Here is a 14481-nt window from a genome sequence, read left to right on the forward strand (position 1 = left end):
TAAAGTTACCCGAGCACCAAGCAGACTTTTACCACAAGTTGGGCTGAGTTCATACGAGTTTTGACAATTTTCCGTCTGATTAGGGCTTACAAACCCGTGGTATTATACGGGGGTGATGATTTCAATGCCTGAGGGATTGGTAGCGATCAGAAATAGCTGAAGAAAAATTTGGGATTAGGAATAGCTGACGAAGACCGGAAAGAAGACATTATGTAAAAAACGATTGGGTTGAAAATTTAGGGACCAGAGAAGACTGAGAGGGATGGAATTTAGGGCCAGAAAAGACTGGGGGAGGGAAATTTAGGGCCAGAAAAGATTGGAGGGGGAATTTAGGGACCAGAGAAGATTAGGTGGACAAGTTTGGGACCAGAGAAAATTAGGTGGAAAAATTAGGGACCAGAGATGATTAGGTGGAAAATTTAGGGACCAGAGAAGATTGGCTGGAAAATTTAGGGACCAAAGACGACTCGGTGGAAAATTTAAATATCAGAAACAGCTCACGAAGATTGGGTAGAAATCTATTGACCAACTGCAAGAGAAATGGAAGAAAATTTAGGAATCAGAGGGAAAACCTACAAATATTATCAGGAAATAAGGGATCAGGGACAACCCTTGAAATTTTTAGGGCAATGGACAAACAGCGGTGATACAGCACTATTAGAGCGTGTACGTGATGAGACGTTATTATTATTTAGTAGTAGTAGTAGTAATAGTAGTAGTAGTAATGCCGGTAGTCATATATGACATCAGACTACTGTTCCTTAAAGCCACTGTTACTGTTCCAGGTTTGATTCGAGGAAACGGGAGGGCAGCACCAAAAGATTGAGTCAAGTGTACTTCACGAGCATCAAGACACGTCGAAAGCCAGCAGAAGGTCTCTGGCAGATGACCAAAAGCTTCAGCTGCGGGTCTTCATTTGATTAGGACCCACTTCAGGATACACTTGTCCTTACCCAAGACGCTGACAAAAACAAAACAAGAAAACAGCCAACAATAGAAATATCGCTGAGCGAAGCAATGTAAACATGAACATCACAAACAATTCTACTGAAACTCTAAGCAGCGTCAACTTTGCAACGCCCTTGTCATTGAGTTGCAACGAGGTGCACGCTCTGGTGCTCCCGTCTGGCTACCTATTGTTGCCAGCACCTATTGTTGCAGAGTTGCTTAATTACTTCTCGGAAGTGGAAGGATGCTTCTTTTTCCATTGTTTTTGGTGGTGTATTAGAGTTTCGCCCTCCCCGGGAAGCAACTTTCCCACAGCTTCCAACATTTCGAAACTAAAAATCCCAAAAAATGTAAATACCACGAGCTCTATGCAAATCACTATTAAGTGCATGAATAAATTTACCAGAACCAAAGCTCATCCTCTACCAGGAATTTTTTTCTTATTTAGTTATAAATTCAGAGGCTGGTATATATTTTAATATTGCAATAAGAATATATGTTTTGGGTTGTATTTTAGATTCATTTATACTGAATAGAATTTGTGAGGAGGATTTTCAAGTATGCTTGACATGTCACTTTTAAATTTTGTACATGTGACCTGACTAAATCTTCCCAAGTCTCCCACGCTTAGTGACTAAGGTCGTATGTGAGGTCATATGTGAGGTCATATGTGAGGTCATATGTGAGGTCATATGTGAGGTCATATGTGAGGTCATATGTGAGGTCATATGTGAGGTCATATGTGAGGTCATATGTGAGGTCATATGTGAGGTCATATGTGAGGTCATATGTGAGGTCATATGCGAGGTCATATGCGAGGTCATATGTGAGGTCATATGAGAGGTCATATGCGAGGTCATATGAGAGGTCATATGCGAGGTCATATGTGAGGTCATATATGAGGTCATATGTGAGGCCATATGTGAGGCCATATGCGAGGTCATATGTGAGGTCATATGCGAGGTCATATGTGAGGTCATATTTCAGCTTCATGAGTGTTCAGTCATTCTATTATTTTTACAGTTCCTTGATAATGAAATCACGAATGCGCTTGGAATTTCACTATTTTTTCACAGTGGGTGTTTTGCATATTGTGATATCCAAGGAAGGGGGAGAAACGCTACAATTCCTTGGATCACGAGCCTTTCACCAGCCTCGAGTCACCTCACACGAAAGGGACCAAACTGCCCCAGCATCAATTAACTCATCTTAAATTTCGACTCGTAAATTTTATCTGCCAGTTTCAAGGGGGTTATATATATATATATATATATATATATATATATATATATATATATATATATATATATATATATATATATATATATATATATATAATTCCTGCGAAGCTCTAAACCCGTGGGGACCACTCAGCTCAAGAAGAGGTGGAGGCTCGATCCTTCGTTTTAAGCGCGGTGATGCAGCAGCATCCGCGCATGATACTGAGAGCTACAGATGAACGGTGGGAGAGATGGACACTACAGTCTTGATCTGACGAGGATGTTGGTCGCCCAAAACGAGACTGCGCACCGCAGTTCACCGCGTGAGATGCTTTTCCGCGAAGTGTGGAAGCTGAGGAGCCGCGAATAATGGAGGGGGGGGGGGAGGTTGAAGCTCCGCGAATAGTGTTGGGAAGAAAGAATTCGTGAATAGTAAGAGGAGAGGAACTGCGAATAGTAAGAGGAGAGGGACCGCGAGTTGTAAGAGGAGAGGGACCGCGAGTTGTAAGAGGAGAGAAGCCACGAATTGTAAGAGGAGAGAAGCCACGAATTGTAAGAGGAGAGAAGCCACGAATTGTAAGAGGAGAGAAACCACGAATTGTAAGAGGAGAGAAGCCACGAATTTTAAGAGGAGAGAAACCACGAAAGAAATACGGATTTTTTTTATACAGGAATTTATTATACAAGATTTTTTATCCAGGATTTTTTAACATATTGCAAAGTCACATAATTTTTTCAACACAAAGTACGTGAATAAAATTATTTTTTACCTGGTCATCTAAATTATACTAAAATTTGCAATTAGAGTTTAAATAATTTAATAATTTATATTCGTATAAATTATTCATTAGTAATTAATTATACATGTAGAGTTTAGTGACCCTACAAAAATATCTCACTGTTATATACAACGAGATTTAAACCTCTTTCAGTGTATATGAGCAAAAATGTGTATGTCTCTCAGTGCATATATACCGAGATGTATATATGTCTCTTTGTATGTAAACAGATTTGCATATCTGTCGGAATGTACTCACAAATATGACTCTGTAATATATATATATATATATATATATATATATATATATATATATATATATATATATATATATATATATATATATATACAGACTGGCCGAGGGCTCAAACCCATGTCGTTTTAGCCAGCTTCATGGCGAGAGAAAATTCACGACGCTCTAACCCACGGGACACCCAATCCTACAAATATCACGAACCCAGCAGAGCTAGGTGCTTTACCGTGATCCGAGGACATACGATAATATATATATTATTGTATGTACACAGATTTGCATATCTCTTAGAATATATACACAAATATGGCCATCTCAGTGTATATACAAAGATGTGTATATCTCTCAGTGAATGTACAAAGAGATGCGCATATCAGTGTGTACATGCTGAGTCTATTTCAATTATTATTTTAGGTATATATGTATTCTTGTTTGCTGATTTATAGGTGACATGCAGCCTTAATGGCCCATTGTAGCCGATATTCTTCAAACCTCATAAACCAACTGATGGGTGATCCGAGGAAGAGGAAGTTACAGTTCCTTGGATCAAGAGCTCTTCATCAGCGTTAAGGAAACTGAACGTCTGTTCTGCTAGTATATAACGAAACTGAACCATTGTTAGTAAATAACGAAATAATACTCTGCAAGTTAATAATCAAAGTTAAACCACTGCACTAATAGTCTACAAAGAATTTACTCCACGTCTCTACTAGCTAACAAACTCATACTACTCTGCTAGTAAACAATGTAAAACCAATTATGTGAAGGTTAACCAAGTTAAACCATTATTCTGCTAGCTAACAACGAATTTAAAACACTGCTCCGCTAGTTAAAACAAAATTAAACCATCGCTCTGCAGCGGTTTAATTTCATGCACAACCCCAACCACCATGTGTCCTTTTAGCATCTAGTCTATCGCCATCTGCCTTTTCTCCCCACGTACACCCACGTACATCCCCCACTTAAGTCGCAGACACGCGAAACTCACGCCAACATTTCTTTCTGTCGGCGAAAATGAATACGCCCTGGTGGCCGGAAGAACATGTAGGCACAGGTTCTTTACATTCTCCAGTAATGAAGTCGTGTTGTGGGTCGTGACGGGGGGGTGGAGGGGGTGGTCGTCACTACCACCTTATCCACCCAGGCAAATGAGAGCAGGCGCTGTCAGGAGACTCACCCGGCTTCCTACAACACAAAGCCTGGCTCTGTATTTAGTATGACAACCGTCAGTACCCAGACATCCTCTGCTCTCCGGATGTCACTCTCAACTTTAAATATTTTGCGTTGTGGGTAAAAAGGCAGTTTCTAATGGAACGTTTCGGTCCTGAGACCTGGTTTACTCCAGACCATTTTCCTCAGGTGTCTTGAACCCCAACAGTTTTTATATACCAGGTTTCCACCTTTAAATGTTTTCGAGAATATGTTCTACCGATGAAAGTAAGAGGCATATTGCTACACGAACATATACTTAGGACATCGCTACTGAATGTCCTAAGACCGTGTTCTTGTATCCTTTCATCCATGTTCTTGCCTATCATTCAATACTTTTTTTTTACGACGCCTGACTAACGTACTGGAGTCGATAAATGGTGAGAAAAAACACGTACGTTAAAATCAGACTTCATATAATTCTGTTTCACCACCCCGAGCCTTTACTTAGTTTTTCTTTTGTTATAGGTAAAACGGAATAATAAAAGATTTCCTTTTCACCAATCACTAGCACTTATTAGAGGTACCTCTGACGTTGTTTCAGTCCCTCCTGAATAATTGTTAAGTCACAAATGAGGCGAGAAGTTGAGAAGGCCACCAGATACTAAGGGTGGGGGAAGGAGTCGACGTACCAGTAGTAGTAGTAGTAATAGTAGTAGTAATAGTAGTAATAGTAGTAGTAATAGTAGTAGTAGTAATAGTAGTAGTAATAGTAGTAATAGTAATAGTGGTAGTAGTAGTAATAGTGGTAGTAGTAGTAATAGTAGTAGTAATAGTAATGGTAGTAGTAATAGTAGTAGTAATAGTAGTAGTAATAGCAGTAGTAGTAGTAGTAATAGTAGTAATAACAGTAGCAATAGTAGTAGTAGTAGTAGTAGTAGTAGTAGTAATAGGAGTGATAGTTGAAGTATAAGCAGTAATAGTAATGAAATTTGATGTTTCGGTTAGTCATAAACTATTGTCAAGTCGTAAATGATATAAGACGGCCGAAATAATCGCCTAGTTTCAGCTCCACTTTGTGGTATAACAAACAGCTGTTTAAGCTGCGATACCCTGACATATATTTCTCCCCTTAACAATATATTTTAAAAAACTATCACATGCCCCCACCAAAAAAAAAAATATACCAATATTTGTACCGTATTACGTGAAGAAGTGAACCCGTGTGGGTCATTCAACCCCAGGATTGATGGAGGATCGATCTTGTATGAGCTGTGGAAGGATATCAGTTCTTAGCTTGTATAAGCTGAGGTAAGATATCAGCTCTTAGACAGCACAATGCTTATGCTATCTATAAGCTGAGACGATATTACGACTCCTTCCATCCTCCACCCACCCTCCTACACCCACAAATTTCTGCTTCACACATTTACACTGTATTCTTATGTCTACCCAAAACTTCGACCACTTCCTTGTTACCTTCACTCTCTCTAGCCAACATTTCTCCCAATAGATTTTTTTTATATTTTACCATATTCCCTCCTTCAATTTATTAACTTTCATATTTTTACTTACATTCTCCTTGTACCCCATCTACCTCTTGCTCTAATGGTAGTTAACAATAAATAATAATCTGATTTGTTTTCCGTTCTGCTAAAAACATGTACATTCAGAGATCTTCCCATTAATGTTTTATCTAGTAATACATAGTCTAACAAACTGCTGTCATTACGCCATATATTGTGTACTTATACTTTACCTTAAATTTTCTATTACGTATTACCAAATATCTTATTATATATACGTAGTTCAATTAGAGCCCCCCCCCCTATTACCATTTACCCCTGACACTCCAAACTTGCCTGCTACTCCTACAATATTTTCTCATACTTTAGCCTTTAGGCTCCTGAAGCTATCATTTTCGCATCTATACAGTATTCTGAAGCTGAAGGGGGTGGTGCCGCTAGTTTCAGGGAGACTCACAAGATTAACAAATACATAAGGGCTGTATTTAGTCTCCGATCCTATTAGGACAAAGTTACAGTAGCTGTAACTTTGTCCTAATAGGATCGGAGACCCTCGGAGCGAGGGACTAGTGAGCTCTCAGATTCGTGAAAGAATTGGGTGACAAACTCTTCGCAGAAACGATGGGCCTCAGAGATTGTTATGATCCAGAGAGGAAATGCCTGCAGCATTCTGGTCACACGACCCACTTCCGGGAAACTGGATGAAGTATTCGAGATGTCGGCACTGTGATGTCATGCATGTTGCCCCCTTCCCAATGCATTTTTTTAGATGTATTTGGTTTTTAAATAAAGTTAGGTAACATAACATATAAGGAGCGTCGGGGAAAGAAAATACTTAACTCCAGAGAGAAGTCTTGTGAATAAACCCCTGCAACCACAACTAGGTGAGTGTACACACACACACACACACACACACACACACACACACACACACACACCTAACAACAATATTCAATACATCTATCGAAACAGAGAGATTGCCTGAGGCAGCAAATGTAGTCCCAATCTTTAAAAAAGGAGACAGACATGAAGCACTAAACTACAGACCAATGTCACTGACATGTATAGCATGCAAAGTCATGGAGAAGATTATCAGGAGAAGAGTGGTGGAACACCTAGAAAGGAATGATCTCATCAACAGCAGCCAACATGGTTTCAGGGACGGGAAATCCTGTGTCACAAACATACTGGAGTTCTATGACATGGTGACAACAGTAAGACAAGAGAGAGAGGGGTGGGTGGGTTGCATTTTCTTGGACTGCAAGAAGGCGTTTGACACAGTACCACAGAAGAGATTAGTGCAAAAACTGGAGGACCAAGCAGGGATAACAGGGAAGGCACTACAATGGATCAGGGAATACTTGTCAGGAAGACAGCAGCGAGTAATGGTACGTGGCGAGGTGTCAGAGTGGGCACCTGTGACCAGCGGAGTCCCACAGGGGTCAGTCCTAGGACCAGTGCTGTTTCTGGTATTTGTGAACGACATGACGGAAGGAATAAACTCCGAGGTGTCCCTGTTAGCAGATGACGTGAAGTTGATGAGAAGAATTCATTCGATCGAAGACCAGGCAGAACTGCAAAGGGATCTGGACAGGCTGCAGACCTGGTCCAGCAATTGGCTCCTGGAGTTCAATCCCACCAAGTGCAAAGTCATGAAGATTTTGGAAGGGCAAAGAAAACCGCAGACGGAGTACAGTCTAGGGAGGCCAGATACTACAAACCTCACTCAAGGAAAAAGATCTTGGGGTGAGTATAACACCAGGCACATCTCCTGAAGCGCACATTAACCAAATAACTGCTGCAGCATATGGGCGCCTGACAAACCTCAGAACAGCATTCCGACATCTTAATAAGGAATCGTTCAGGACCCTGTACACCGTGTACGTTAGGCCCATATTGGAGTATGCGGCACCAGTTTGGAACCCACACCTAGCCAAGCATGTAAGGAAACTAGAGAAAGTGCAAAGGTTTGCAACAAGACTAGTCCCAGAGCTAAGAAGTATGTCCTAATAGGAGAGGTTAAGGGAAATCAATGTGACGACACTGGAGGACAGGAGAGATAGGGGGGACATGATAACGACTTACAAAATACTGAGAGGAATTGACAAGGTGGACAAAGACAGGATGTTCCAGAGATTGGACACAGCAACAAGGGGACACAGTTGGAAGCTGAAGACACAGATGAATCAAAGGGATGTCAGGAAGTATATCTTCAGCTACAGAGTAGTCAGGAAGTGGAATAGTTTGGGAAGCGATGTAGTGGAGGCAGGATCCATACATAACTTTAAGCAGAGGTATGATAAAGCTCACGGTTCTGGGAGAGTGACCTAGTAGCGACCAGTGAAGAGGCGGGGCCAGGAGCTTGGACTCGACCCCTACAACCTCAACTAGGTGAGTACACACACACGCGCGCACACGCACACACACACGCGCACACACGCACACACACACACACACACACACACACACACACACACACATAAATAGGCAAACTAGGCAGCTAAGAAGGATAACAGTATTTGGGGGGGACGGCAAAACGGCGTATTACTTTTATTGGGACATTTTATTGCTCGTCTTTGAGCGATATTTCACAGCAATGGGACAACAAGGCTGCAAAATTTTGAAAAATTCTAGAATAAACTGCACAAGAAATAAAAACCTGAAAATAGTTCAGGAGTTTTCACATTTATTTATATTTAAAAGAAATCGTTAATAAGAAATGTTTTTCTTTTATTAATAGGCAAACACGAGATATTAAATTTATTACTAAAATTAGGAATAGGGACATTAGGTTAGGTAAGGTTTGTCAGGAAACAAGATGAGTGTTTCCTGACGCGGGTCTCATTCATATGATGACCCGCAGCTGGAGTCTTTTGGTCATCTGACCGAGGCCTTCCGCTGGCTTACCCCTCCACCCCTTTAAAAATTATGGCCATAGTAGCAATAAGAGACTCAGCAAATTCCACCAAGAGTTCCATATATCATGTCAAAACTCCTAAGATAGCTTTAAAATTAGTGATTATATCCATTAGTTCCATTTTGTCTCAACAGAGTTGGAGATCCCTTGTCACTTGGTCAAAGGAACCCCAAAATGTATGAAAAAGTTAGGTAACAGTTAGTAATAATGGTGGAATTACCGACAAAATATTAGGTAAAAAGGGCACAAATTCAACTTATGTGACATTTTATAGTCACAACGTTTCGCTCTCCAGAAGTTTCACCAAGCCGTTACTTGAGAAAACTCCTGTAAAGCGAAACGTTTCCACAATAAAATGTCACATTAATTGCATGTGTGTCTTGTTACTTGGGTTACACCTCTTCACAGAGACGAACAGAAGGGAAATACTTTAAAAAACGACAAACATTAGCAAACGTAGGCGGAATATATAATACATAATAATAATGCGAGGGCTGTAACAAGATTAGAACATAATTAAGCATATAAGTTTTGCCAATAAAAGCCATTACAAATCCAATAAACCCAATAACATCTTCTTAATCACTGCCATAATTGCCGAAAATGCGTCTTTCTCGTAATCTATCGCTAAGCATTGACTGCATTGTTTAATGGAACATATTCATTTTGGCTAGAAGACACAGACTAGAAATATGGACACTAAGATACTGTCTTTGTACTGCCCTAATGTTCATCTCACAAGCTGCATAGGTAATAAACATTACTGTGTGAAGTTTAAGTGTCTCACCTTGATGTATATCATCATTATCATCATCATCATCAGCAGAAGCAACAGATAATCGAAGCTTATCAGGTCTCTCCTCTCCTACTTCGAAGGATTCCTTTTCTTGGGGGGGGGGGGGAAGAGATAGTTTGACGGACGCAATGGTTCCTTTCATAGGATTCCGAAGGTAATCCACCTGCATGTTAGAGTCACTGAGGCCCTCCACCTCCCAGCTGAAGGCCCTAAGGCCCTCCGCCTCGTAACTGAAGGCCCTCATGGCCCTGTACCTCCCTGCCGAAAGCCATCATGGCTCCCACTTCCCTGCTGAAGGCCCTCATGGCTCCCACCTCCCTGCTGAAGGCCCTCATGGCCCTCACCTCCCTGCTGAAGGCCCTCATGGCCCTCCACCGAAGGCCAGAGATAAGAGGTTGAAGTTGATGGTGTAGTGAGAGATAACGTCGTGGAAGCAGGCAAGTTCTATCCTTAATCTTCGTTCTCATTGTTCTTATGGAAAGGTAATGTTGGCCCTTGTTGTCCAACCAGTGTTGGTGGTGCTAGTTGTCCCTACCAGTGTTGGTGGTACTAGTTGTCCCTACCAGTGTTGGTGGTGCTAGTTGTCCCTACCAGTGTTGGTGGTGCTAGTTGTCCCTACCAGTGTTGGTGGTGCTAGTTGTCCCTACCAGTGTTGGTGGTGCTAGTTGTCCCTACCAGTGTTGGTGGTGCTAGTTGTCCCTACCAGTGTTGGTGGTGCTAGTTGTCCCTACCAGTGTTGGTGGTGCTAGTTGTCCCTACCAGTGTTGGTTATACTAGTTGTTTCACCAGTGTTGGTGCTAATTGTCCCAATGTTGGTGGTGCTAGTTGTATCACCACTACCACTGTTGGGAGTGATAGTTATATCATCACAGAGTTGGTGGTAATTGCATCACCACTATCAGTGTTGATGGTGCTAGTCACATCACTACCAATGGTGGTGGTGCTAGTTGTGTCACCACCAGTGTTGGTGGTGCCACCAATCTCGCCACCCTGCCTAAATATTGATGCCAGCCACTGACTAGTGCCAACCCACGCCGGGCTACTGCCACTACTAATCTCTACACTCTGTTAAGTGCCTCTTCACTCTAATTCCATCAAATGGAGAGCGAAATTAGCTCAGCAATTTTCACTTCGAGCGAAACGTGCGTTACTAGTTTGTTTACATCGCAGCTGATGGACACAAGAATAAGTATCGACTTGTCCATGGAAAAAATCTTTGTATAAATTATTATAGCTTTGATATTTTAATATTACCATTATTTTACATTATTATTAGAGCTTTTAATATTATAATTATTATTATTATTATTATTATTATTATAGCAGTTGTGGTATCACCAACACATCCTTCACTCAGAGGCTAACTTAATGGTATTAATAATTAGTTCTAATATGTGAAGTTACGTCAAGTGGGCTATAAATTACCAGTTAGTTTGTACTGTATAAACACAGCTATGCTAAACTAATGTGTTCCTATTAAATTTCATAAATTAATCCAAGGAATTTGAGCTAAATTTCACTTTCTCTGGGAAGGTTGTTATTGTTCTATTTTATTTACAAACAACTAGAACCTTTCAGTGATTGAAATATATTTCGTTCCTTACATATTAACAATTTTTACTGTCACTTTCAACTTGCTGCTGTCGTGACCAATTTATTCTCAAAAAGCAATTTTTCACTCAGTGTTCGTTAAGCATTCCAAGTTTGTTTCAAGAGTGTGAGGAAATTTAAACGAAAGGGAAAATATCTCCACCATTTACGCCGAAAGAGTTCCTGTGTTGTAAGTCAGGCAACCTTCGGGAAAGAGGATCTACTGGACGAAAAATCTTCTTAAGTAAATGTCATAACCCGCATTGTTGACGTATGCACCCGTTTGGGTTTTACTGGTGCTAGGGTGACAGTAATACCAGGGTACTAGGGTGACGGCACTGGTGGCTTCGATGGATGGCAATAATACCAGAGAACAAGGGTGGCACTGGTAGCTTCATTGAATAGCAGAAGTCATACCAGAGTACCAGGGTGGAACTGGTGGCTTCACTAGCAGTCATACCAGAGTACCAAGGTGGAACTGGTGGCTTCACTAGCAGTCATACCAGAGTACCAGGGTGGTACTGGTGGTTTCAGAGCGGAGCCCACATCTAACCTCACCCACACACAACCTCGCAAATTGTATAACCTCTCCCCGTGAGACCACCCAACCTTCCACTTTCTCCACCGCGTATTCAAGACCAGGTCATCCAGCACAACATTGACCTGACTTGTTCCTTTACACACACAGTAGTTTCTTTTTCTAACCTTCTTGCTCGTCGTTACCGCGTTTTGCCTGGCCTCGAGCGAGGAGTCTCGAGAGAGCGCGAGGACACACTCAGGAGAGCGCTGAGCATTTGTCATCGTTATAAGAGGCTGCAGGTTTTTTACCGAAGCCAATTTGCCTGATGGACGTACAACTAGGCAAGACTTGGCTCATATCATCATTCACATTAATCCCCTATTGATGTGGGCTTCATATATTACCCCTTTTTTGGGGCCACATTTCGTAGACTAAAATATCTTTATATTCCCCAACAAATGTTTTTCAAAATGTAGGTTAATAGAATATCAGTAATATGGAAAAGGCGATTTTTGTTGTGGTTTCGTGTGTTAGAATAGTATTTTAGGACAAAGAAAAAACTTAAAAGAAATCGGGTATAAGAATGTGAAGTTTTTAAGAAGATACTTTCCGTATATAATTGAGAAGGATTTATTTACACACACACACTTATCCTCAATATAATACGTTCATTTTTTCCTCACTGTCCAAACAGCGTCAACTTCTTAACGATTCTTACAACTACAAATTCTGTTTTCCTTAAGTTAGGTAATGTAAGGCATGTTAGGGCATGTTGGGCCGGGTTACGTTATCCTGGGATATGTTAAGTTGGACTGGGTTAGGTTATGTTCGGGTGGACTGGGTTCCAGAAATGTGGAAAGTTACACCACTAATAAGAAACCACTTCGACAGATAACTGAAACATCGGGAAAAACAATTCTGTATATTTCGGCTACAGTTTGAAACAATCTTCTGATGAGGAGTTAGACTCGGGTCTTTTACCTGTGTTTCAGTTGTTGAAGTAATTTCTCACCTTCACTGATCGGTGTTTATGATACATTAACCAAGAATTTAACCACGAATATGAAAATTTAAAATAAAGAACTTGACACATTTGGCAGCTTGGCGAGTGAGCTTAACCATGCAAAGTGCAAATTTGTACGAGCACCATTCGTGCTGCCAGGATGGCTTGATAACAGAAAGGAAAACTAATACTTACAGTTGAAGTACAGGATGAGAGCCGCCACGACCAGGAAGATGACTACTAGAAGGATCAGGAAGATGATAACTAGAGGACACCACCGCTTATCCACTTCTCTTCCTCCCTCTATACGCACTCTTTCTTCCCCTTCTCTTCTTCCTCCTCCTCCGCCTCCTCCTCCTCTTTCCTGGTCTCTGGTTCCTCTATTCTCCACTCCTTCGGCGTCTTCTCTAACACATCTAGTTTCCGCCGGTCTAGTTTCTACAATCTCTAATCCTCCCGCTGCTAACCTGGGGTCGTCCTTATCCTTCTCAGCGTGGGAGTATTTGTGTGTGTTCTGAGGCTGGAGGTGTAGAGTGGGTGGTTTGTTGGATGGTTGGTACTCGAACTCTGTGTATCCAGGGACAGGGTCGTATGTATAGTCGCAATAATAGTCGTATTTCCCATTGAACTGACTAGTGCCACGACTCATTGGAATCTTTTCCATTTTGTGGGTAGCACACTGCATCACTCGGTACTCAACACATTGTGAGAGACACTATGGCACTCTGTAGTAGAGGCACTCAACGCTCTGCCTCTATGATCCATGTACACTAGGTTATAATACGAAGGCATGAAAAGGGAAAAGTGAATGGAGTGTAACTTTATTCTAAGATCAGCCATACAGGGCTTAAGTGTTAATTACCATTAGTCGAGTTAATTACCAACTGATCAAAACACTTATTCTTCCTAATTGAAAAAAACGATAATTAACTTCGAATTATCACACAAACCACTTAAAAATTATAGTATACACAGCAGGTTTAATTCCCCTGGATAGCTTCACTCTAGTCAGTTAACGAAGGAACTTTCTTCAGTATACAACCCCTTCATGGGTGCTTTATGACCTCCCCTGCTGCTTTAGCGCTTCTACTCAAATGTAATGCTATCCAGTTTAAAACTGAAGCAAGCAACACAAGCTAGCAAATTACGAACACAAACTCCGCCGTCGCCAGCAGGGCTGAGAGACATGCTGCTCCATGCCTACAACATGGCATGTACTGTCAGATACACCAGCTCAGTCTATACACCAACTGTTTCAGTGTCACTTTTCAACTTCATTTCAGCCTCCATGTTTGTGGTATTAATTTTAGCGGCCGTTTATTGAAGAAACCTGGAAAAAATGAAGACGCACATCAGTATTGTATTATTAATTTTGGGGGGATAATAATTCATGTTAAGTGCTAAACCCAGGTGGGTCATTCAGAATAGTTGGGGAGATAACATAAGAATGGAGGAACACTGTAGAAGGCCTACTGGCCCATATGTAATTTTAAGAAATACCAAATTTTCCACTGAATTTAAGATGTTTATAGTTCAAATGATTAAGTTAGAATAAAACAGCGCCAGGTTATAAATTTAAACGAACTTTGCATACTGAAACAAAATTATTACAGGTCATTCATAACCTAGGAAATGAAAGGTAATAAATGTTTTATCCTAGGAAGGGAAGGATAACTAACTTCTTGAGTCTAGAGTCCTTCTCTAGCATCAACGTTTTTCTCTGCCTCACCAAAGGACTTTCTTAGTAGTTTATAAATAACAACAATAAAAAAATTGGAAGT

The 14481-nt window shown here is 40.9% G+C and overlaps 1 protein-coding gene across 1 annotated transcript in view; it reads right to left on the reverse strand.

The window, feature by feature from the left end:
* The window catches only part of LOC128700580 (uncharacterized), a 217313-nt gene extending 203288 nt beyond the window's left edge, over window positions 1-14025 (reverse strand). The window contains exon 1 of the mRNA XM_053793864.2: window positions 12896-14025. Coding sequence (XP_053649839.2) covers window positions 12896-13385 — 490 coding nt within the window. The 5' untranslated portion in view covers window positions 13386-14025. The remainder of the gene's footprint in view (window positions 1-12895) is intronic.
* Between the last annotated feature and the right edge of the window lie 456 nt (window positions 14026-14481).

This window comes from Cherax quadricarinatus, chromosome 65 (genome assembly GCF_038502225.1).
Source record: "Cherax quadricarinatus isolate ZL_2023a chromosome 65, ASM3850222v1, whole genome shotgun sequence".
Taxonomy (NCBI): domain Eukaryota; kingdom Metazoa; phylum Arthropoda; class Malacostraca; order Decapoda; family Parastacidae; genus Cherax; species Cherax quadricarinatus.